At 40.9% G+C, this 26,054-nt stretch overlaps 1 protein-coding gene across 1 annotated transcript in view; it reads right to left on the bottom strand.

The window, feature by feature from the left end:
• MAMDC2 (MAM domain containing 2) overlaps window positions 1-26,054 on the bottom strand; it is a 63,749-nt gene that overhangs the window by 9,524 nt on the left and 28,171 nt on the right. Inside the window, exons 3-9 of the mRNA XM_065656577.1 lie at window positions 21,204-21,469; window positions 20,521-20,605; window positions 19,461-19,598; window positions 17,418-17,674; window positions 14,511-14,604; window positions 11,915-12,061; window positions 10,776-11,041 (exon numbers count right to left, since the gene is read on the bottom strand). Of these exons, the coding sequence (XP_065512649.1) occupies window positions 10,776-11,041; window positions 11,915-12,061; window positions 14,511-14,604; window positions 17,418-17,674; window positions 19,461-19,598; window positions 20,521-20,605; window positions 21,204-21,469 (1,253 nt within the window). The remainder of the gene's footprint in view (window positions 1-10,775; window positions 11,042-11,914; window positions 12,062-14,510; window positions 14,605-17,417; window positions 17,675-19,460; window positions 19,599-20,520; window positions 20,606-21,203; window positions 21,470-26,054) is intronic.

Below are 26,054 nucleotides of genomic sequence, written 5' to 3'. Positions count from 1 at the left end.
TTATACCCTAAAGGATTGATCTGTTTCAGTGACACTTGTAAGCTTGTTCAGCTTTGCTGTGTGTCACTTCAGTGTTACTAATTCTCCACTTGCTTTTTGTGGTGTTGAGTGATGCTTTGCCATGGGCAGACTTTGTAATTGCACAGGGGTGGGGTGGTGGCGCTTGTGCTTGGGAATGTGGAGTTTCCAGTACTAGCTATAGCCTCTGTACTGAAATTGTCCATTGTCTCCTCGGCTTATTTTGTTGTTATATTCTAGATTTAGATTTAAGCACCGGGGGGTGTAGAACATATTTTTACTCACAGGTCAAATTTATTCACTCTTCTTTTGTCCTAAATGTCTTTTTTTGTCATAAAGGGACATCTTTGACTATTTGAACTTTAGCTACCAAAACTGTATTTGGATTTACTCAGCTATTCATGTGGATTTACTCAGCTACTTATTTTCACCCTGTGTCAGATCTCTAAATCCTTTCTGCAGTCTCGATAGGACTAATCTCATGATGCTTTACATTTGTTCTTGTTTTGAATGAAAATATTTCCTAGGTCAGTTCTTCCAAAATAAATTTTTATGAAGTTATCTCATGCCTTGGATAAGAGAATAGGGGGTTCTTTGTGCTCAGCTCACACTTTGTCATAAACCATGACAGATGAACAACATACCAATTGTTTCAAACTAGGTAACAAATCTTCCTGGACTTGCATGCTATCTTGGAGGCTAAATTAAAAACATTATCGAATGCAGGCAGTTGTTGCCTGTGTTACTAAAAAATAAAACATATTTTCCTCTCACGCCTCTTTTTCTTCCAATAGCAGGACACAGCCAGGGCATTAGTTTCTTTTCAAATCATTGCCCTGATTTCTAGAACCTGGTTTGTTTATTTTCCAGTGTTTAATCAATGTTGCTGGCCTGCAGCTTCCAAGTATCAATAATCAGTTCTTAGCATTTTTCCTGGATTATATCAGTAATGAGGAACACCAGATGAGAACAGCTGGTAGAGCAAGCAGGGTTTCACTTCTCTCATGACATGTTGTTGGGCTGTGCTGCAGACACCGAGGTGAGGTAGAAGGAACTTCTCATCCTTGGCACTTTGCATCTCTACAAGTAGATGTGAGTTAAAACGTATGCATATGAAATTTACCTGCTTTTGGAGGAGAAGAAAGAGTAGGACATGCAGTATGCTACCTCTGTCAAGAAGTGTAAAGAAGGACTAGCGGGGAAGCTTGTAAAAGGCAGTTTGGAGGGAGCTGGCCTGAGAACAGGAGAAAACGAGAGAAGATGCCCCCAGATCCTTAGAGGTTCTTTGTATTTTCTTTCCTACTTGTTTATCCTAGAAAATATAGTTCTTGCTCAAGTAGAGAGCCAGACCCGCCAAACAAAACTGTGACAGCAGCCATGTCTGGTGATTTTAAAGCAAGCTATGCCTCTGCAGTGAAGTGATTTACCTAATTTCATCCTAGTGAATACTCCTAGGTTTAAAATACATCCTATATTTCACTGTAGACACAAAATTCAATCTGTCACTTAGACATGTATTTAGGTTCAACTTCTTAAAGGAGAAAGGCAGTTATAGTGGAGTCTGAGGTGGATATTTGTGGGAAGCAACCATTGTAGTTTCCATACAGTGACACAAACCTCAGCATTACGAAACAAAAAAATAATTCAAGCACCAGGAAAAAATGTATGACATGAAAAAAAGAAGCAGTTTCACAAAACAAAGAGCCTGACTTTTCAGTCAGTTATGCTTGTGCACAACCATATAAGCATGTAAGTCAGGGACCCACCACTGGCGCAGGCAATGGGAGAACCATTCTCATTATCCCAGGGCTGTTTGATACAAACATTATCAGTGCAACCCAAATTACTTTTAACTAGTTTAATTAAACTAGATTTTAAATGGCTTGTTTTTCTTTAGCTTAAACAGTCAGAAGTTCATTTATCAAAAATGCAAGTAAGCTATTAAGCCAAAAATAGAATGTCTGCAATCTTCTGTCATTGAGAAGAAACTGATTTAAAATGGCACTTGCCAGGCAAGTCCAGTTTCTTGCCATGTACATACAATGAGCTTCTATTGGAAAAGTAATGGATTATGAAAGCTTCTAAATAATTGGATAACACTGGTAATAAGCTGGTGACATTTGAACAAATATTTTTGAAAATCTTTCCTGTCCAAGGGCAAACGAGTTGCAGAAACAAACAATGAAATAGAAACACAAAGAACAACCTAGAGCCACAGGCTGTTAGTGCCACATCTATATTCAACTGGATTGCACTGCCTAGTAGGGAATACTGCCTGCACAGAAATGTATACACACCACCAATATCCCCAGCTGTCCCCCAGGGCCCCACTAGATTTCCAGAAATCTGCCATTATGGCTCTGTCCTCTTCTTAGAGAAACAGTTTCCATGCTTCTTTTTATAAGAGGGAAACGTTCTTGCCTTTAGACTGGGGAGACTCGTCAGATGATGAGGCCTCATAATATCACAATATTAAGTACCCAGAACAAAACTTGAGCAAAAAAAAGTAAATGTCCATTAAGTCTCACAGATACCGAAAGGAGGTATGTAATATTTCATGCAACATATCTCCTTGCTTAGCTACTGTGAAGATGCAGGCCACTGAGGTAACACTTTCTAACCTCAACAATTTTTACAGTTTACCGTATGTCATTTCCATAACTGCATATCAAACACCACAGACAGTGGGGTACACATTTTGCAAGCAGTAATCCTACTGTTTACAGACCCTAATGTTCTTATGTAAAATAGGCATTTCCAGTGACTGTTCTTTAAGAAATTTGTTTTAGAGGTGAGAGAAGGAAGGACAGAAGGGACATGCTATAAAACTGCAGCTCATTCCAACCTCTTCAGGTTGCATACCTTATTGTGGGAAGACTGATCAAGGGTTGCGTCAAAATAGTAACAAAAAGCTCCTTTATTTGACAGAAGTGAAGGTTTTTCAGAGGGGGAAGAAGAGATGAGGACTAGGATGTCTGTTTTCCTCCACTTGATACCTGACTGGAGAACTGTGTCCTCTATACTAGTGACTTGATCACAGGGATCTAGTACTTCATCATATATCCAAGATTGCTTTAGTCATTTACCTATGACTTTGGTGGATGAGTGGAAGACACAAATTTCTCAGCAGCAAAGAGAAATGCTAGAATAATTTAATATTGACCATCATCACAATGATGATGTGAGAACCAAGGTCCAAAACCCCTCATATTGAGCCCTAGGAAGGTGCAGGGGTGATAAGAGATGTTTGGGGAAAACAGTACAAGAAACAAATAAACCATAAAGCTATTTGTGTCATTACGTGCAGCCTCCAGAGAGCTGAAAAACTTACTGAACTGGAGGTCACACCTGTACCGCTGTGTTTACAGTCACTGTGAGGTCTATTTTATATTGATTTGGTTAATTCCTTCTTAAATGCATGTGTACTATTGGCCTCCACAGCATCCTGCAGCAAAGGATTTCAGTGTTTAGTCATTCCCAAAAAAAAGTTCTCCCTTTTGTTTGTTTTTAAACATGTAAATATTCAAGTGCAACATGCAGTCATTTGATTTAGCTTTCTCGCAACTGCAACTAAAATTAGCTATGGAGGACAGGTGAAAACAAACAGATGAACTCAAGGAAAGAGAGTGATGGGAAAAAAGCATCAGAGAGGAAGAAAAGTAGACTGAAAGAATAAAAATTCAAAAAATGCTGCCACAACTAGTCTGATGGAAGTAGGCTGAACTGTTATGATGCCAGCCACCTTTCTGAGGATTTTTTTTTCAGCTCTGTGGGAGGTATTCAAGTGCTACAGCGCTAGGTAACATCACAAAAACTTGCATGAATGGATAAACAACAAGAGATGTTTGCTTTTGAAAACCTGAACTTCAGAATGGTGAACCGAATCTAGCAGACATGAATAGAACTGATCTAAGTAGACCAAACTGCACTCAAACCTTCATTTTAATCTAGGCATTTGTGGAGTTGCATGAAAGAAATATCTTTCCATGGTGGCATATACACACAAACACACCCACAATATTCAAAAGCAGATTCTTGCTCCATGGTGCACGTGAGCATCTCTAGGTTGCATATGTCATATGTTAATTTTTCTTTCAGTTAGCTCTGACATTTTCCTGACATGTAATGGCTTGGAAGATTGGTTTCAGTACATTCAATCAGATAAAACAAATCTACATATTTCAGACTCAAGTTTTTATGCTGCCCTTTAAGAGGCTTATAAAACAAATCATGAAGGGTTTAATTTGTTTTAATAAAAATTAGGATTTTTAAAATTCATTTCTTCTTTCTTATATTTATTCTTTGGGCACTACAGAGTACAAAACAATGCTGCATGTGTATATGATCATAGGTACTTACACTATCTAAAAGAGAAAGTGCCTCAAGTACAAATTGAGAATCAGAATTTTTTATTTCCTGCCTTCTAACTAGCATTATATAGCCTACATATCTGCAGTATGTACACATACATACATACATATGTATAAATGTTTATGATTTGCTTAGCTGGATCATACCCACCTAACCTTTTCAATGTGGTATTTTCAAAGTGTCATATTAAAGCCCGTTGCCCAGCTTCATGTTTCCTGCTCACAGAACTCAGGCCAACAGTCTGTGCCAGACTGCAGTTAGCTAACTCTAAAAGAACTTGCAAAAACCATTACACAGACCAAGAGATGAAAAACCTGAGCCTTTTTATTGTCCTGATGCAAAAAAATGCTTTCTAATTTAAAACATATCAGACAGATTTCGTACTGTTTTTGAAGCCTTGCGAGTAGTGTTCATAGCAGAAGAAAGATGAAAGACATAGGTAATCAGGTATCTTGGAACAATTGTTTTCTGGCTGCAAAATCATTATGACCTTCAGGACTCTCCAGCCAAAGCAGCGTAACAACAGCCTCGCTGGCTTCACTGGCTATGAAGGAACTGCAAGGAGACTGTTTACAGTTTCCACAGCCGCTGGCCCAACCTACATGTCACACCTAGTAACCAAGAACTTCACCAGCCAAACTATTGTGCATGCCTACAACTTCTTATCATCCAAGCCTAGACATGATGCATCTCAGATGGGCACATCAGCCACTACATCTGCTTTAGAGGAAAGGTGGTAGCCTCATTTTATTTTGGGACCACCTCACTCCGTGAAAAGACTGTTTTTCACTTGCTTATAACATTGCCAAGAAGCAATGATTTCAGCTCAGACTTTCCATGCTGGGTCCTTGCTTCAGGCTTGTTTTGGAAGATTCAAGCAAAAACAGTTCCACCATTTCTGAGAAAAAGGCTAGGAAAAAAAAAAAATTATTTTGCCCCTATTTTAAAAATTCTTTGAAAAGCCTGGGCACTCCCAGGCTTTGGAGTAGGAGCATGAAAAGTGTCAGGGTTTGGTCTTTGTGCCAGAACTGTGCTTTCTGTCAAGTCATTAGTTTTTGAAAAACCAACATTTGCAAAAACCAGGACAAGCTGGGCAAACAGATGGGGAAAAAAACTGGACTGTCCAGAGCTGAGGAACTAGGAGTATGATGGGGAATGCAGGGGGTTGCTGCCTGCAGGGAGGATAGATAAGACAAAGCTGCATCAGGGAGGAGGCAAGAGACACAAGGACATGCTGGAGGAGACAGGATGAGAGGGGTCAAGCTTCAGCGAACTTTTTCTCTCATATTTCTCCATACTGTCTGTCCCTCCAGAGCCTGAAGTTTAATCCCCTGACTTGCTGGTTCCAACTACTCCTTGCTGTCAGGTAAACCATACTCTGATGCACTTCCACTGCTGGCCTGCACTGAAGATGACCATTGAAGTGTTCTTGGTCAGCTATTTCACAAGGTCCTAGGCAGACACATCTTTGCAGATAACTAACCTAAGTGTTTAGATGATACCACACGACGCTCCTTCATTTCCTTCTGTTGGCTCGGAAAAGAAGAAACAAACAAAATAAAGCATGAAAAGACTTTTTAAAGCATTATGGTTGTAGAGTTGGGCACGAGATTGCAAAGAAAAGCCAGAATCGGGTTCTCTTCAATCGGATGCAACTTCATTCAAGTCTGCTTGTGAATATCACAAGCAGATCACCTGTAACTACACCACTTTTTCATTCTTGCCTTATGGCAAGCAGAAACATGCTTAAACTTTGCCATCATTTGTATTTTGTATGCTACCTTCTTAGCTGTAAACTCATCTTGATATATTTTTCCATATTAACATGCTTCGGAACTTCCATTATCTTCCATATACTATTCGTCTAAACTTTACAAACTGATGTTGTATAGACAGACATCATGAAAACCATAAAATTGTTATACAAAGTTCAGCACATTGGAGCCTTGTGCATGATTTATTATGTACCCATGGCATCTACTATCTACTATCTATACAAAACTGCAACTCAATCTCTATTCTAAACCTAATTTAATCTTCCAGTCCAGGAGAAAAGACAGTGTGAGAGAACAGGTCTAAACCAAGGCTAAGGTAGAACTTCACTCCCCTCACCCCAGTACTGGCTAAGGGGTGTCTGTGTTACTACAGATCATTGATGACAACTTCTTGACTCAGGTGGTGGAGGAGCCAACAAGGCTGGACCTCGTCCTAACCAACCAAGAAGTGCTTGGAGATGTGAGGGTTGGGGCAGCCTCGGCTGCAGTGACCATGAGATGCCGGAGTTCAGGATCCTGCGTGGAGGAAGCACGGCAATAAATAGGACTAAAACCATGGACTTCAGCAAGGAAAACATTGGCTTCTTCAAAGGTCCTGCTTGGAAGAATCCCATGGGTTAGGGCTCAAGAAGGTAGAGGGGTCCAAGAGAGCTGGTTACTATTCAAACATCACTTCCTCCAGGCTCAAGACCGATGCATCCCTATGAGCAAGAAATCAAATACAGGGAGTAGGAGGCCAGCACGGATGAGTAAGCAGCTCCTGTCAAAACTCAGGTGGAAGAAGCATGTTTATGTAATGTGGAAAAAAGGACAGACCACCTGGGAGGAATGTAAGGTGTCTGTTAGAGTATGCAGGGATGTGGTGAGGAAGGCCAAGCTACGCTCGGAATTAAATCTGGCCAGGGATGTTAAGGACAACAAGAAGGGCTTCTTCAAGTATATCGGCAGCAAAAGGAAGGTTAGGGAAAATGCAGGTCTGCTGCTGAATGAGGTGGGTGCCCTGGTGAAAGGTGATACAGAGAAGCTGGAGTTACTGAATGCCTCCTTTGCTTCTGTCTTTAGCACTAAGACAGGCCCTCAGGAATCTCAGACCCTGGCAGCAGGAGAGAAAGTCTGGCAAAAAGAAGACTTTCCCTTGGTTGAGGAGGACCAGGTTAGAAATTGTTTAGGCAAACTGAACGTCCACAAATCCATGGGCCCCAATGGGATGCACCCATGAATGCTGAGAGTTGTTGCAGATGTTGTTGCAAAGCCACTCTCCATCATCTTTGAAAAGTCATGGAGAACAGGAGAGGTGCCTGAGGACTGGAGGAAAGCCAATGTCACTCCAGTCTTCAAAAAGGGCAAGAAGGATGACCCAGGAAACTACAGGCCAGTCAGCCTCACCTCCACCCCTGGAAAGGTGATGGAACAGCTCGTTCTGGACGTCATCTCCAAGCATGTGGAGGAAAAGAAGGTTATCAGGAGTAGCCAGCATGGATTCAACAAGCAAAAATCATGTTTGACCAACCTGATAGCCTTCTATGATGGTATGACTGGCTAGGTAGACGTGGGAAGAGCAGTGGACATTGTCTACCTTGACGTCAGCAAGGCTTTTGATGCTGTCTCTCACAACCTCCTCATAGGCAAGCTCAGGAAGTGTGGGCTGAGTGAATGCACAGTGAGATGGATCATGAACTGGCTGGATGGCAGAGCTCAGAGGGTTGTGACCAATGGTGCAGAGTCTGGTTGGAGGCCTGTAGTTAGCGGTGTTCCCCAGGGGTCAGTACTGGGTCCAGTCCTGTTCAACCTGTTCATCAATGACCTGGATGAAGAGACCAAGTTCACCTTCAGCAAGTTTCCTGATGATACCAAACTGGGAGGAAGGGCTGACACACCAGAAGGTTGTGCTGCCATTCAGCGAGACCTGCACAGGCCAGAGGACTGAGCAGAGAAGAATGTGATGAAATTCAACAAGGGCAAGTGGAGGGTCCTGCACCTGGGGAGGAATAACCCCGGGCACCAGTACAGGTTAGGAGTGCACCTGCTGGAAAGCTGCATTGTAAAGAGGGACTTGGGAGTTACGGTGGACAACAGGTTGACCATGAGTCAACAATGTGCCCTTGTGGCCAAGAAAGCCAAGGGTATCCTGGAGTGCATTAAGAAGAGTGTGACCAGCAGGTCGAGGGAAGTTGTTCCTCCCCCTCTACTCTGCCCTGCTGAGGCTGCATCTGGACGTACCGTGTCCAGTTCTGGGCTCCGCAGTTTAAGAAGGACAAGGAATTACTGGAGGGAGTCCAGCAGTGGGCTACAAAGAGGATTAGGGGCCTAGAGCACCTTTCTTATGAGAAGAGACTGAAAGAGCTGCGTCCGTTCAGCCTGGAGAAGAGAAGGCTGAGAGGGGATCTCATCAATGTTTATAAATATCTCAGGGGTAGGTGTCAAAGAGGATGGGACCAGACTCCTTTCAGTGGTGCCCAACGATAGGATGAGGGGCAATGGGCACAGACTGAAGCATAGAAGGTTCCATCTGAATATGAGGAGAAACTTCTTTACTTTGAGGGTGACAGAACACTGGAACAGGCTGCCCAAAGAGGTTGTGAAGTCTCCTTCTCTGGAGACATTCAAAACCTGCCTGGACACATTCCTGTGTGATCTGGTCTAGGTGACCCTGCTTTAGCAGGTGGGTTGGACTAGATGATCTCCAGAAGTTCCCTCCAACCCCAACTGTTCTGTGATTCTGTGAATTACGATATGACATGCTGAGTTTTCTAAAGCTCAATAAACCTAACTTTTTTGTGATATTTGAGGAATGCCTCCTCCACAGAAACATTTTGCAACTTGTTTCCATGGGAAAGTAGGCTTTCCCATCACAAGACTTGAAGGATTCACTGAAGGCTTTTGAGAATTGTCAGAGTCCAACAGGTTCTCCTGCTGCAGAGCACAGGGTTTCTTCCCTCCTGCAGACCATCAGGCTCAGAAGCAGTGAGGATATGCCCTTGACTTCTTTATTCTCCCCTGTGCTGCTCTCTCCATCTGCTCCTGCCTACAGACAGACTGGTAACTGCAGAAATAAAAGCTACAGTTCATGAAAAGCTTTCCATCTCAGGCAAGCTTCTTCACAAGTGTTTTAGATATACTGATTTCTAGGAAAACATAAAAATAGACCTTCATAAATTCATTTTGGAAAAGATTTTCCATGTAAATGTCAGATGCTAAAAAAGTTGCCACCTCCAAGGCTATAAACCATTTTTAACAGTCATGCTCAGCTGTCATCACTACTCATACAGTGCACTAGGCTTCACAAGCTACTGAACCTTTTTAGAAGTAATAAGTAATACATAAACAAGAGATGGCAAAAGTATGCTATAAACATGCCTTTTTAACCAATACCTTTCCATGACCTAAAAAAAAGAGAAAAACACTTTTGAGAAACTTTTCTATGATGCACTTACTGGGCAGTAAAAAAGGGGGTTTTTTTCTGTGTCAGTTGAAAAGAAACTAGAAATTCTACTACCTTTTATGCAAAAAAAATATATACATAAAAATCCCACCATTTTTTTAAGGTATTAGATCTCCAAGAGAAAACACTAGCCAACGATTAGGACTGATATTTTCAGCACAAATTTCCCTTTGAACACAGGCAACAATTTTTTGGTGAACATTTTCTTCTATAGTATATTTACTTTGAAGAAGAACACTTCTTATTTTTCACGAAAAGTTAAACTCAATAACTACCACCATTTCAAAAATTGCTTTATAGTGCTTAAAAAGTTTGTCTATAATCTAGAAATATTTGAGTTACAAGACAAGTTTTCATTCATATATTCATAGTACTATCACACTCTGAAAAAAAGCTGGCTTCATCTCTGTGTCATCAGGTAGTGATCCATCTGGTCATCCTTAGGTGACCCACAGATGGTAAAAACCTGTTACAGAAGTTGGGATAACCGCAGAAGTAGCACCTACAAAAATGTGTGTAAAAGTCAGTCTTTGAAAAAGAGTGGAGATAAGGAATAACAGCAGCTTGAGGTCTTACTCAGGAGGTGATGTGAAACATGTTATTCTTATTAACTTGCTGAGATAACAAAGTGACCCCTCCGATCAGACATCGCAAATACTTCAAGACCACTGCTCTAAATTACATGGACTTCTGCTTTTGTATTTTAAACCAGTGGTTGAGTTTAGGAAAGTAGGATCATCTCCCCATTTTGGCCAGAACTTACCGGCACTGATGTTCTAGATTAATTAAAAATCTGTAATTGAGTATGGTGATGAGAATCACATAGGAAAGAAACATGAAAAATGAGTGAACATGAAGCCTGCTGAGAAACCAAGACACAACTGGCTCTAGTTAGAGCTCCTCAAGTGAAATTTCCACAAATACCGTAACTAAAGTAGAGGACACCAGGGCAACAGTGTTCCTGGTACGAAGCTCCTTTATCTGGGCTCCCATGGGAGCCAGGCTGCAAAGAAATACTCTACTCACCACTGTACTGCCTGAGGAACTCTATTTCACTTCACTGGTATAGCTCACTTAGGGTTAGTCCCTGGATAACAAAGAACTCTGGGAGGAGAAGATAAGGAAAGACTCCATCCAGAATTCGGCCGTTCTGAAGAGTTGGCTCTTACCTTGCAAGGCATAGGCTTTTTGAACGAGACTTCAGCTTGAGTCCAAACTCCCTTTGGAGAATCCAAGACGGACCAGATTTTCTCTTGAACAACATGATTCTCCTCAAAGATATAAACAGCAAGAGTGCCACTCATTTTGAAAAACCCATATAAGGCATAATAAAAACGCAGACAAAACTGCATGTTTCCTGGAAGGGTCGGGCCATATAGACGTCCAATGTATCCAGGCTGTGATGTAAACTTTGTGTTCGCCAACAAGTAATAACCTGCAAGACAGCACAATTGTTGAGTATTTCTAATACACAATTAGCACAGCTGATCTGCTATTACAGCAGCTTCCCTTACTGCATCAGACTTCAGTTACAAAACCAGATTCTACTGGCAGGAAACAGATTATCATACTGTTTGAAAGGAAATAAGACTTCTTCTACAAACATCCCGGCTACTTCAAGCTAAACTGGCACATGGCTAAGTTACCAGAAATAAGCTTTTTTCCAATTTACATAGAAAGATTCTCTGGCCTGCTGGTCTCACTGGAATCCTGGTTCTTTCAAGGGTACTGCTCCAACACCGAAGAAGGAAGGATGGGGCACAAGGCCTATTATTCCCTACCGCAAGTATAAAGAGGTGAGACTTTAGCACATAGGATTAAGAACCATGAATACTCTACACCAAGAGATGTGTGAATTTCAGAACTTATTAGCAGGCCTTTCACTATGTTGCTTCACCACACAAAGTTTCACAGTTTTCCCTTAAAAATGCCAATTATCCTAAACCCGGAAGACTAAGATCCCACCATTCCTCTATATTAAAAGCAATGCATTAAACTACTATTATATTTGCTTGCATATTTTTGTGGAATCATCCCTTCAGTCACTACAGATCAGTATAGTGAAGATACTCTGATTTATGGCCCTGCATGACTATTCAATAGGCAACCTTCCTCCTTTACATGTGGGAGGCACAGCCAGAGTCCCACTAGGACTGAGCATTATACACTGATTTTTAATGGCAGGGAGTCGCAGTGAGGAAATCTAACCAGTGTGCTGATTACTTTACGTAACAGAATGAACAATTATACAACAGGTTAACCTTTATAACCAGTTTGACCCTCCTAGTGAAAAGCAGTTTTGATTTACCAAACCCAGTAGTATGATCCCCTGCTCTATACACATTACGCTTCACTTTCACTCTGCTCCATCCTGGGCCATCTTTGTGATCCTGGTAAAAGTTACACAGATCTTCCTCAAAATTGCAGCCTGCCTCAGCGGGATTGAAAACAGTTCCTGAAAGATAAATGCATGTGTTCTGTTAGGAAGAGCACAGTATAATAAGCATAGGTATTTGAAGCACGAGGATGCCAAAGTGTACCTTTCACATTAAAGAAGATGAACTAGAACAAAGAAGATGGTACGCATGTAGAGTGCAAATTCACAGTGATATCAGATTATCAATTTTCTACCTCAGGTGGGTGTTATTTTCTTATATTTTTGATGGAGCCAGGGAGAAACCTCCGTCACAGCCCCTGTAAACAAGCTACAGATATGAAGTGAAGATTCCTTATTCAGGACATAATGCACAGAGACATTCACACCATTTGTTTTCATCCTGCTCCCTCGTTCAAAAGATTTTTGGACAAATTGAGTGTGTGTGTGTGCATGTGTGTGCATGGGTGTCATATTTTCATTTCAGTTTCCATGGGGATAACTTTCTAACATCAACACTTAATATTCTTTTAAAGAGCACTTTTTAAAAAAACCTTTTCTAGTCATAAAATGTGTATGCATATGCATGCTGTAAGTACATAAGCATTTGGTTCATATACCACCTCATGGCTACTGACCTCTGGACCTATGGCTTTAAGTAAAACACTTCTACTTCTTTACAAACCTCACCAGTCACCTGTACCAAATGCTGGTGTAAGGAGGGGCACAACCCAAAGCCACCTTGCAATTTTTGGCTGCAACAGGAGTCAGGACCCTGTGAGCATCACTCTGTGGCAGCACGCACGTCTGTTCTGCGCAGAGGCCTAGAGGGACTTCACGGCAAGGGCAGGGACACAGGCGATCAGCTTCAGGAGAAGCAAGATTTTGGCTTTGGTGAGATGCCTGCAGTCTTTTCAGCCTCAGGTAAGCCTGATCTAAGCACTGCCCGTGTGTCTTTGCCTACAGAGAAAAAGAAGGCAGCCCTGCGCCTCCCCTGCTGCTTTCCTAGTTAACAACAGTTGGAGCACCACCAGACCCATGCAGCATTAAACCCATCTTCTGATTTATCCTTTGGTGAAGTTTAATACTCTGGTACCTTTTCTCTCCATTTGGCTAATGATGAAGCCTTTGTTCATCAAAAATATTTTTTCAGAAAAATAAGGGAAAAACTTGTTACTGCTATACACACTGCTATGGCTGAATACAAGGAGAATGAAGATCTTTCACTTTCTCTACTCAAAACAACTGAAGATGGAAATAGGACATAAGTCTGAAGGATTAGCCAGCTTTGTTGTATTTCAACAGAATACCAAGCAAATGGTTGGCATTCATTTCTCAAACAGGAAAAAAAATCCCCAAAACTTCAAAATCAGAGTTTGTAGGCAAAGCTCTACCTGAATCTATCAAATTTACCAGTCAGAGTAGATCTGAACTTGGACTGCAACAGCATGACTAACTCAGGGTTGGGGCATAAATACTATAAAATTTATCCCATACCTCAACTCATCTAAGCATCTGAAAATCAAAATGAGCACACAGATGAGCACACAGCCCCAGTCCATGGCATACTGCAAACATTACTCAGGATTTTTGTTGCAAAATAAAGCAAAAGCAGAACAGGCACCGAAGAGTTAATGAAACAACTAGATTTACTCAGCCAAGAGTGGTGGATTAATAACTCATCTGGAATCTACCTCCTATTGATACTTGAGCAGTGCAGGTAAAGTTAGCAGAGACTCCAAGCAGATAAAAAGGGGGAAAAAAAAATTCCTTGATCACTTCAGAACATTAGCCAAAAATTTAAACTGTGACTGAAAGAATGGATGGGCTTAGTGGGAAACCACCAATCTGCCTTTGACTATTGCTTAGTGTTACAGTAAAACCCAAGCAACCAGCACACAGCTACTTAAGAGGCTGCATTCACAAATGACAAAGTCCTTGCTCCCAAGTGCCTCTACCACTATCTCGTGGATTCAGCTGACTTCTTCTGCTGTGAAAACCTAATAAAAACCTGACCAACATGCCACTCTGAGATAAATAATAACCCCCAGAAGAGTGAAGACAGGACAGCAAGGCTCCTGTTTTGGCTGTGACAAACACCTGAGGGCACGTAGCATAGAAGACGACATTCCCTACATCAGCAATAATGAAAAGCCCAGGACACTTTCTTCCTCCTACCGTCACATCTGGGGAAATCCCCCTCTCTTCCTGCGACAGGCCTGCAAGTTGTAATTTGTTCAGAAGCTGGGATGATGCAAAATACAGTGTTCTGTCCAGGACTACAGCTGGGGATCCCTGAGGCCATGTCTTTGGAGAGGAAGCATTAAGGACTGGTTTCTGGACAAAATGAATGGCAGTAATGTTTATCTGCTGTTTCGTCGCTAGGAGGAAGAGGAGTCCAATGGTGCTGGTCAGTTGACAAGGCAGCATCTGCACATCAGTACCAAATATTGCAAGTATTGACAGACTATTCAGAGGAGAAGAGCCAAGAGGGAAAACAAGGAAGGTAAACAGCAGTAAGAACTCGTACCTGTCTGATTGCTGCAGTAAACCGGAGAGAAAGAAATGTCATCAAGGGCAACGTAGCCTCCCTTGGCACTATTGAAAGCAACTTCAAATATTACCTGGAAATGGTAATAGTTTGTTATTCATCTACCATATACACAACAATAATTCTGATACATGTCTTCATATTACGGAATTCTGACTGGATGTCCCAGACGGACTCCAAGGCAGCTCAGACATCACTGCAGGTGTTGGGACAAATTAAATTACATCACTCATTAGGAATATAAATCAGAGCCTGATCTGGGCACCAGATCTTTGCCCACTCACAAGGACAAGGAAAAATCAAGGGGAACATAGCTCTTCTGCTGCTTCATGAAGCACAAATCTTAAACTTGCAGTAAGGCTACTGTCATGGCAGCATACAAAGCCAGTATTCATGGTCATCTGTCTGTATGGACTACAACTCCAAAGACGTCTAATTTTTACTGTATCTAGAATCCACCTGGATTCAAGAGCTAAAAACAAACTGTGTGGATTACTCTGCTGCTACAATAGTAAGCTTTACTGTTTTCTGTAAACAGCCTCAGACACTGAAACCCATGACTTGGCATCAGCTGGCAGGAAAGACTTCCTTTAAAAAAATAAGACGAGAACGAGAAAAGCTATTGCTGTGTTTCGTTTACCACAAAACCCAAACAATATTTCTACTTAGCCATTCCCAAGGGACATCATTTCCTCAAGTAAGTGGAGTGCAGTCCATAACTCTTGAGGAAATATCATAAAATTTATCTAAAATATCAAAGCTCTGAGTTACAGGAAAGCTTTGAAAAAAAGAGATGAATCACAAGGCAACTCCAGGGATAAAACAAGGATATAAGAACAAATGATTCCAGAATGAGATCCTGTTCAGTGAAAGCAATGCCTGTGATGTCTCGCCTAGGGATGGGAGCCAAACTAGGAGAGCTGTAAAAGAACTCTGAGCAATCTCCTTCAGCCAGATGAAACAAAGAGGAAGAGCCTCTTGAAGTAACCAGAGAAATAATATGAAAGGTTTTAATCATAATTCTATGAAGCGATCTCTAAAACAATGACTGTGTTGGACTACATAAAAATTCTTGGTGTAAAATAAAGGCCCATCTAAGCCAGTGTCTTGTTTCCAACAGAGATCATCTACAGAATCAAGACAATGACAATTTTTCAGTTCTTCCCTCATATTGCATTCATGATGTATTCTTTCGCATTAATTTGTCTAATCAGTTTTTTAACTGATCAGAATAATGGTATCCATAACACACTGTGGAAGTGAGTTCTACAGTTATGTGATGTAGGAAAAAATCCTCTCTTCAGTTTATTTTTAAACTGTTACCTTGTAATTAAGAGTTTGGAACAGTAATGTAAATTATCAGAAAAAGGAAACAGTTAATCTTTTCTGTGTCATTCATTATTTTTATGAACCTCTACCATATTCTACTTCGGTCATTTTTTTACAGTCTGAAAGCTGTTATTTCATTAACTTCTCCATACTTTTGATTATCCCTATCTCCCTCTTGTAGTTCTAGGATATTCTTTTTTAACTGAGAGGGTAGGAGTTGCATACTCTGCTGAACACAGGGGTATTCCATGCATTCATCCAGTGGTACAACTGGATACTTCCAGCATAGATAGATTCCAACATTCCAGATGGTTTTATGAATGCCACTGAGATCTGAGAGGATATTTTCATAGAACTAACCATAGTAATGCCAAGCTCTAAGTGATCATTAATTAATTTCCATCTATAGCGCTGGCACTGTTTTTCCCCTTGCATATTTACTGAATAAGTAATTCACTTACCATTCAGTATTATGAGACCTTATCTGATCTAATCTTCTTTGCCCTACCATTTGAAGTCTTACAATTCAAATGGATGACTTGGTCACTTACTTTACACAGTATAAAAGGTCTTTGTAACATCTGATGAAAATTAGCTTTACCCCTAATACTTTCTGAAAATCTGCAGGTTTACAGTGAATTAACAAATAAATTATGTGGAGTTAAAGCAAGTAGAATGAAAGATGATTTATTTGTAATTCTAGTAAGTATATATGTGTATATATCATACATATACATTGTTCGTTCCAATCTTCTAAGGTATTTATATGTGTATTAGATACAATAACGTAAATTTTACATATATAAAGACATAACGTAGATACCATTGTATGTATATATATATGACATATATGTACACACATTTTTATACATGTGTGTATATGTATTTGTATTTTATATATATATTTGTATACATAATGTTTATCGCAATCTTCTAAGGTTTGGGGTTTTTTTCAGTAAACACTAGGGAAGAAAAAAATTCAATTTCTTTCTAATACTCTTGAAATTAATTATAGTAACCACAGAGAGCTGGCTTTCACATCTAAGGACTGCTGTACTATTAGGACCCAAATTTGGACTCTATGTCTTGAAAACACAGAAAGAATGAATTGCAGGATTGTATAAAGTAGAGAATAGATTTCAATTTTTTTTAAATTTTTTCTCCTGCAGTGGGAGGCGTGCATTATTTTGTGATACTTGGCATCCTCAGAAATGGATCTACAATTCACAGAAATATGTTACTGAGAGAACATTTACATTATTTAGTAAGAACTGAAAGACCTCACATTAGTAGGACTCTAAAACCTCCCAAGGCGTTCTGTTCAAGCGCTTCACCTCCTGACTTCACCTTTGCTGAAAATCAAGCATCGGTACGCAAAGTGATTCCTCCTTTGCTCTTATGCAGCGGACAACGGAAACAACAGCTCACCAGCATCTTTATAACCACCTTTCAGATACTGGACGGCCACTGCCATGTTCCTGACTTGCCCTGAGTCAGCACTGATGTCTGATGCCACCTGGAAGCCGTAGCTGGGCTACAGAGGAATGACTGCGTTACCTCCATGGGGTATGGCGCGTTGAAGTCCACTTCTGCTAGCGCCCAGTCCGCGCTCGGTGCACTCTCTGTTTTCCAGATCTCTTCATAAAAGCCACTTGTGTCTCTCAAGTAAACGGTAAAAACAATGCTGCTCTCCTGCTTAAGCTGATAATAAAAAGACAAGCAGCCAGACATTGGGGCTGTGGTTTTTGGTGAGATTAGCTGGGCCACTTCCTGAAAATGTTTGACGTAAACAGAGTCCACATACATGTAGTGACCTACAAGTATAAAAGAAACTTGATATAAGGACACTTTTTAAAGGACACCACTTAAAAGAAGTATCAGGAGATGGGCAGGCACTAGACATGTACCTCTACAACTTTTTTTTTTTTTGTAAAATCCTTTAAAAATACTTTTGGGAGATGCTAATAAACAAAAAAAAATGCATTACATGTAAGTAGAGTGCCTCCCGCTCAACAGCCAATATGACCTGCAAGATTTTCAAACGGTACAGCTTCTCAGGCACTGATTTTGGGAGAGCTATCTCATTTAAACAGGACACATCCACTTGCACAGATATGCTGTGCATCTGTACTTTTTCTTCTTCTATACTCCCAGAAACACATCAAACAGTATCAGCTGATGAATGGAAGAATGGTTCTTCACAAGTAGAAAACTTGGAGGAGAATGAAGTGTCAAACTGACAAGGTACTTCAGCACAGACACTGCAAGCTGTGCCATTAGGTTTCTACTTACACCACTATGTTAATTCGCTAATAGTGTTCTCAACCTGGAGGTGTTACTTCTCGCTTCGCTTCAGTGGAAGGAGGAGAAAGGGCTTGCTTAGCTGTGGGTCTCCTCCAGCCCTGCACTCCCAGGGGACTGGTGACACCTCAACAGTACTTGCCTGAGAAGTTCTAGACTTAATCTTTGCTCTGCAGTTTTACCACATTTCATAGCTTAATTACTATGTCCTTGATGATGTACCTTCATAGCATAATTCTTGCAAAAAGAAGGTTCTTACGTGACTTTTGGCTTCCTGGTGTCTTCTCAGCCAATGGTAAGCAGTGAGGGTTTGGTGTGAAAAAGAAACACTGACTATCAGCAAACAGATCCCTCCAGGTTGGCAGCATTTCCTATCACAGACGGTACTTTGTTTAATAGGTAGAACTGCTGTCTGCTGTTGAAGTTTTGGTGAGTTAAACTTCCATCAAAATTTTACTAGCATTTAGGTGCTGTGGGGTGATGCAGGGCTGGACTGACACTCTGTACTCAACTCACACAATTGTGAAATAAATAAAAAGGCACAGCGGCATGAGTTAAGGAAAGAGAGTCAACCCCACCTTTCATGAAGCGATTCCTTGCACCATCACGAGCGTCATATTATCCGAGATGCGCAGTGTGCCGCAGCAGCCAGACCTCCTGGCCATCACCTGCTGTGGTACTCCATGCAATGCGACATCAAAGATGTCCCTCAACGCTCTCTATGACTGTGCAAAACTTTCTTCTCTCAAAAAGGTAGATGGGACAATCATTTCATACAGGGCAAGGACTGAAAATCCTCTAAGTCTTTACAGCATTCTGCCTCTGGTGGACTGTATTAACAGTTTGACTGAAAGAAACAAAGCTCGCGTACTCTGTGCAATTTAACCCAAGATTCTCCAAACATATTTCAGGTCCTTAGCTTTCCTACTTAACTTGCCCAATAGCCACTGGAAAGAAAACGCCTGCTAGAGAGAGGTACAGTGTAGCAGTACAAGGTTTTAAAACGTACTGCGGTCCATACTTTCAGAATCCACAGAAAGATGAACTTTCCCCCTCTATGTCCAAAAATTTATCCTTATTCTGAGTATTTTTTTAAGGCTAGCAAAGGACATAGCAACCTTTGTGTGAACTTCTGGAAACAACCTCTCTTTTTTTCTAATCGCTTTTTTCACATAAGTCATTCTTCCCTCACCCAAGGCCAGGAGAAAAGAAAGAACTCACATAATAATTTGCAGTATGAGAGTCATAACGTGAGAGCCAGATTTTCCACTATACTTCCGTTTTACATTTTTTGCTTACCCAGTTCACTGTTAAGTGTGTGGTCTTTGGGGAGGATAGACTGAGAATTCCGAATGTTCCCTCCACCAACAAACCAGTTGACATTGGGGTTCCAGCGGTTCACGAAGCCACAAAGATGATTTTCTTCAAAGTCACATTCTGCAATTGCAGACATCGCCAGGTCAGTGCACAGATTTTCATTACAGAAACTGGAAGAGAGGCTATTGCCAAGCACGGGCCTCTTTTTACATATGGCAGTGCAGCTAACACCTATATTTATAAAACTGGACACAGCACTTAACAGCTTATAACAAATGGAAGCAAACTTAGCCACAAATTTTGATCAATTTTTGATAAAATTCTCACTTCCATCCTCTTCAATCAATCTTTTCATTAGTTTGCAATATAGGACTGCTGTAATTTAGAACCAAATAAAATAGATTTAAAATATACCACTTCAGAGTATTAAATAGTCAGAGCAGAACTTCTACTTGTAAACCAGGAATGGCTACAAACAAAGCAGGACTAGTATTTCATAGCAATAATGAGACTGCTTTGTTTCCTTCACAGAGTCAAAGAATTGTGACAATTTGGTTGGACTCGACCAGAGCTTCCCAAAAATGCAAAGGTCTCCCAGCCTCCTGGACGCTGAAATTTTTGAACTTCATTAGCAGTTTTTGGCAAATATCATAAGGAAATAGCAGTAAATGTAAATACCAACAGAGTTCTGACTCTGCAGCCTGGAGGATGCCACTGTCGGGAAGCGTGAGCAGGCAGGCCTAATATTTGCAGCAGTCTAGTTTTGTGAAAATGTAACACTAGTTCCTGCTTGAACAATAAACGGCTTTAGAATGAATTCTTGTATGTGACATGTCTATATATATCACAAAGATGGGTGAATAAAAAACATATTGCTGTGTGGAAGCTTAGCTTAAAAATATCTATATCAAATATGACAGCCTGCTTTTCAATAAGGAAAAAGCCCTTGTCTCTTTTCTAAACCCAGACCTTTATTTTTAAACTGACAATAAGGTATTTCTTTCTATGCAGAGAATATGCGAGCTGAGCTGAGAGTACTTACCAATACAATATCCAGGAGTTATCTTAATTTCAAAAACTGCTATACTGGCAGATTTATCTTGTCCCATTTCACCTTCCAGTACAATCTGCATAATATAAACAAAACTGTAAATTTTAGGGTTTCAGTATTTCCATAACCACCCTGGACATTTCAACAGGATAAACAGGAGAACAAATTAAATATCTGTGGGACGCTTATCATCCCTACAGACAGGAGAGGTGCTTTTACTGGAAGAGCTTGGCATTGAAGATCAAGATAACGCCTTTCCTTGAGGTCAGAAAACACACTGAAGGACAATGAGACAAGGCCAAAAAATCACACACTTCATATAAAAGTATGAGACTCCAGATTCCTCCGCTGTGGCTACACAGGCGGTTATTGTGAGAGATGCAATGTGATAGGTTTTGGGCAGAAACACTCTCCTCCCAGCAGGGCACAGAGAACAGGAGCAAGTGAGCACAGCTGCAGACCCCAGAGCTGGAGGTCCCATATCTGCCAGGGAAAGCCAGAAGCTCCACAGGACTCTGCCGCCCTGATTTTAGGGACGGGGGGGTTGTCAACTGACTCACACACTGGAGGTCAAAGACAAGAATAGGGCCCAGGGCAGAAACGTTCAAAAAGCAGTCTGTGCACCCCAGTACGTGCAGCAGAACGCCTGTGGCATCTTCTGAAATTGGGCTTACCTTGTACTTCTTTGTGCTGTTGGTTAAATCCAAGCTCGCTATGAGCCAGCTGTCTGAAGGCTCCTTGGCTGACCACAGCAAACGATCAAAGCTCTCTCCCTCCTGCCGCAGGTACAGGTTGAGCCTGGCGGGATCAGGTGAAGTCTCCGAAGTTGTTGCTATCTGATAAATCAGTCTGACACAGCTCCACTCCTCTGAGTACAGCTCAGGGCTGGACAGCACTGCCTTCTCACCCTCATAAGATGTATCCACAGAAATGTAATGTCCTAGGAACACATCAGAATAATAAATGTCAGAGGCTTTGCTTGTGCATCCCTGGATAAAAGTACTTATTTATAAGGGAACGGTTGTTCTGGGGTTAGGTCAGGAGATTGAGACTGCCACTCATTCATTAAGCGATTCATTTAACCTTTTAATGCCCCACTGTACCCACACATATGTCACTTCATATGTCTCACTGCATTTTTAATCACAACTTTAAAATTATTTGAAATCTTCAGTGAGAGATGGTATATCAATGTCAAGTCAATTATTAAGGAAAGACATGGACCTGTTGGAGAGGGTCCAGAGGAGGTCACAAAAATGATCAGAGGGCTGGAACAGCTCTGCTGTGAGGACAGGCTGAGAGAGTTGGGGTTGTTCAGCCTGGAGAAGAGAAGGCTCCAGGGAGACCTTATTGTGGCTTTTCAGTACTTAAAAGGGGCCTATAGGAAAGATGGGGACAGACTTTTTAGCAGGGCCTGTTGCAATAGGACAAGGGGTAATGGTATTAAACTAAAAGAGAGGAGATTCAGTCTATACATGAGGAAGAATTTTTTTACTATGAGGGTGGTAAGACGCTGGACCAGGTTGCCCAGAGAGGTGTTAGATGCCCCATCCCTGCACACATTCAAGACCAGGCTGGACGGGGCTCTGAGCAACCTGATCTAGTTGCAGATGTCCCTGCTCATTGCAGGGGGGTAGACCAGATGGCCTCTGAAGGTCTCTTCCAACCCAAACTATTCCATGATTCTATTATTCTATGATTAAGTATTGCCCTCCAGACCTGATAGCTGTGGACAGATTATTTGATTGACAAGATATTTACACAGGCAGGAACATGCTGCAGGAATAATTGGTTGTTTTATAGATTAAAACTTTCTAACTTCATTTTTATAACTTAGATTTTAAAATTATACATAAAAAACACACTGCAGCCAAAAAATTCTAAAGCATTTCTGGTTTTAAAGAAGAAAACTAGAAAAACCCTCTTAAGTAGTAAAACTAACATGTACAAATATACTGATTCAAAAAAGTGCTAAATTTAAAACTACATTTAAACATATCAGCAATCTCAATGACATTATTTCAAAATTACTCTCTGGATGGATATTTTAGGAGCTGGGTCTAAAATATAACCTTCTTTATAGAAACAAAAGAAAGGATGCAATGACAAGCTAAAAATGCAGGAGGTGGCCAAAAAAAATGCCAAAGAAACAACATGGAGAAAAAAGAGGCAACAATAAATAAATCACAGTGAAACAGAAGCCTGGTCCAAGAGACTTTACTAACACATCAAAACCAAGATCAGGAGAGTAAAATGGGATACAGGAGTCACAGAAACATGGAATGCAATGACAGAATGCAATGACGGAAACCTGGAATGCAATGACAGAAACAAGCTAGGACATCTATGTCTGAAATATCATGCCACAGAAGATCTGGAAAATGATCCTTCTAACCTAGTGGCAATGTATATCAGACAAATCCCTTTCCTGATACTAATTCACAGCAGCCAGGCTGCAAGACTGATAAGAGTGGCCAGGGACTGTGCCAAGTCAGTCCTTCACTCAGCAGCACATCACACTTATCTTCTTTAGCCTCCCCAGAGCATATATTTCCTCTTCTTTTACCTCATTTCACTTGACCACAGAGCCCGTCCTCCATTTCCACACATATGTAAGCACTTGCTTCACTTGGACACACCAGCAACTGGACTGATATTAAATATATTTCTTGCCTTTGAGGCACACCCTCCCCTCCCAAATCCTGCCTGAACTCTCCAACTCTACCAAGCCACCTTGCAGTTGCCTTTTGCAAGTATCCTCTCTAATGTGAAAAAAAAATAATCCACGTGGACAGTCACTGCCCACCCTCCGAGGCAAAAAGCAGGTACAGATCTGGTCTATGAGGTTCCCAAAGTCATTTCCCATGCACCCTCAGGAAGATGCCAGGAGTGGGCAGCAGCTCTGACAACACCTGATTCCTTGGGCAGTGCATGTTACACCAGCCCCCTGCATCTGCTCCCTCTCTCACCTGCAGATGCTGCACACAGCAACCCATTTGTATTGTACATTTTTGTTCAACAGATGTAGATGATTACTACTTACTTAGGGGGTAGATGCATCCCTAACAAGTATAAGGGGTGGTGTAAATACAGAAAAGTTGCATTTTCTTTCCCTTTTTAGGGAATGGATTTTTTTTGCCTGTTACCATAATTTCTTTTCATACCTACTGTCTCTGGTTTTAGTCTCCTGAAGGAATATACAAAATCACTTGTTAAGTATGAGTAACTTGTTACTACAGCAGCATACGAAAGAAAAAATAAACACAGGAATAAATATTTAAAAATACGCACCTAGTGTCCCTGCCAAATACTTAATCTGCCACTACATAAAATGTGAGTGCATAACACATCCACTTGCATACAGATATCAAATTATTTCACAAGCACTAGCATGTACAGCATTTATGTGCTGGCATGCGCTAGTCCAAGATATGCATGTTTTTCACAGGCACAGAGGATAGAGGGAAATCACCAAGGCTCTATCAGAAGTCAAATGCTTCTCACATATTTGGTTTTAATTGATATAAGTGGCAATATCCAGTTCAGAAAAAGAATCTGTGGTTTTAGGCTAGTCTGAATTTGGATGATTTTGCTTACGAAGAAACCTACAATTTAGAATCCATGCCTGGCAATTTCTGTTTAGATTTCAGCCCTATTTTTGTCCGCACTTCATGAGAAATCCCATAGGAAACAGAGCCTTCCTATGATATTCATCATATTTTTTTTCAGAAATAAATTAGTGTGAACATAGGAAAATACATTCACATGAAGACCTCAAATTGCCGGCTATGAGGCTTAAATGGCTGCCTGTCTTTATGACTTAATTATAAGTAGACTAAGGTTCTTCTACAAAAATAGTGATTTAAAAGAGAAAGAAAACCTATTAGATTTTCCAGCTGGGATGATTGTGTTACTATAAACTTGAATCTGGGGACGATTATGTTACTATAAACTTGAATCTGCATTCTCTGTTTGCTGTACACTTGCTCTCATTTCATCTGATTCCCCACTGATATGAGAGCAAAGATCACGAGATTTCTTTTTAATCTTTTTAAAATTATTATTGCCTTTTCTTAAAAAAAGCTTAATTTGACCTGTTCATTAAGTCTCAGAAACAGAGTGTTCTCAATCCCAACCTGCTAATTATTTTAGCATGTTGTGGACATTTAAATGCGTGATTTGCTCCACTGAAATCAATGGGAGCACTGATAGAGAGCTTTATGTGTAAGTTTAAACGCTTTGCTAATCAGGATCAGGGAGCCTGGCACTTTGCAGTATCAAGCGCAGAAAATGCTAAACTTCTTCCAAATGAATACTGGCATTGACTAAATGGCCTTTATACTGAACTGTATTTCAGTAAGGGCAACAACATGTGCCATTGCTGCAGAAAGGAAGGTCTCACAATGCAGACCTCAAGGACTGACACAGAGCAATTGTGAGAGCAAATCAATGCAAAGAGGGGGCTCCTTGGAGTAAAGAAGCAGACAACTTTCCACCCTTGTTCGCGGGAGGAACAGAAGGATATTTAGCAGTCTATGGATAATTTGATGAATGCACATTGCTGTAGCCTGAAATCTCATTTAAAATGTAACATACAGCTTCATTTTACAGCATGCCAAGTATTGTTTTTTCCTCAAAATCCTCCTCCTAGAAATGCCCATTGCACTCAATTTATGATAGTCATTCAGGAGTTATCAAGAGAGGGCTACTCTTCAAAATCACAGGAAAGCAAAAGAGAGGTAGTCACAAAATACTAAGAAAAGATCGATAACATGGAAACACAAGCATGAAAATTCTGGCAATTAATTGCTTGGGGCGCAGATGCAGCCCTAAGTAGTATAAGGAGCTGTACACATACAGGAAAGCTGCACTTTCCATTTTTTAGGAAATGGCAGGGGGGTTTGCCACCATGGTGTAGAAACCATAGAAGCTTCTTCACAGAGAAGAAAAGCCAGGGACCACTAACTACCTTTGACTGCTACCAGCCAGCAGTTCCCCAGTGGAAGCAGACACCTCCAGCCAGCAGAAAAGCTGTGAGAAAGGGGACTCTCAGGTGTATTTCCCTCACCACACCACTCACTCACTACTCCGCCAAGCGAGTAATGCACTTTTTACCCACATTCCTATAATGACTTTTTACCTACTGTGTAACTTCACTCCTTGACAGTTTAATCAAACTGTGCAGGACCAAGCATGTGTATATTTTACATTCCTCCATGTCCAAGTGAAATATTGAGCCTAGAGGGGATTAGGCCTCAGCGTTTCAAACCTATACCTTCTCAATGCGACTATGCATTGCGGCGGTAAGACTCACAAAAGGAGACCTTTAAAATCCTTCTGTGTGCATGTCTCTCATCTTGCTCCTCTAACAAGCAGTTCCATACAGTCCCTCTCAAGTACAGTTGGTGAGACATTCACCAAAATTTTCCAAATCTATAGTTAATTTTTTTTGTTTTAGTTTACTTACAAAATCAATGGCTTAGGGGAGAGGGAGTTAAGACCAGCAGTACTGCTTTTTCCCAAAA

Source organism: Caloenas nicobarica, chromosome Z (assembly GCF_036013445.1).
Source record: "Caloenas nicobarica isolate bCalNic1 chromosome Z, bCalNic1.hap1, whole genome shotgun sequence".
NCBI classification, from domain to species: Eukaryota; Metazoa; Chordata; class Aves; order Columbiformes; family Columbidae; genus Caloenas; species Caloenas nicobarica.
This window is presented reverse-complemented; position numbering and strand designations above follow the sequence as displayed.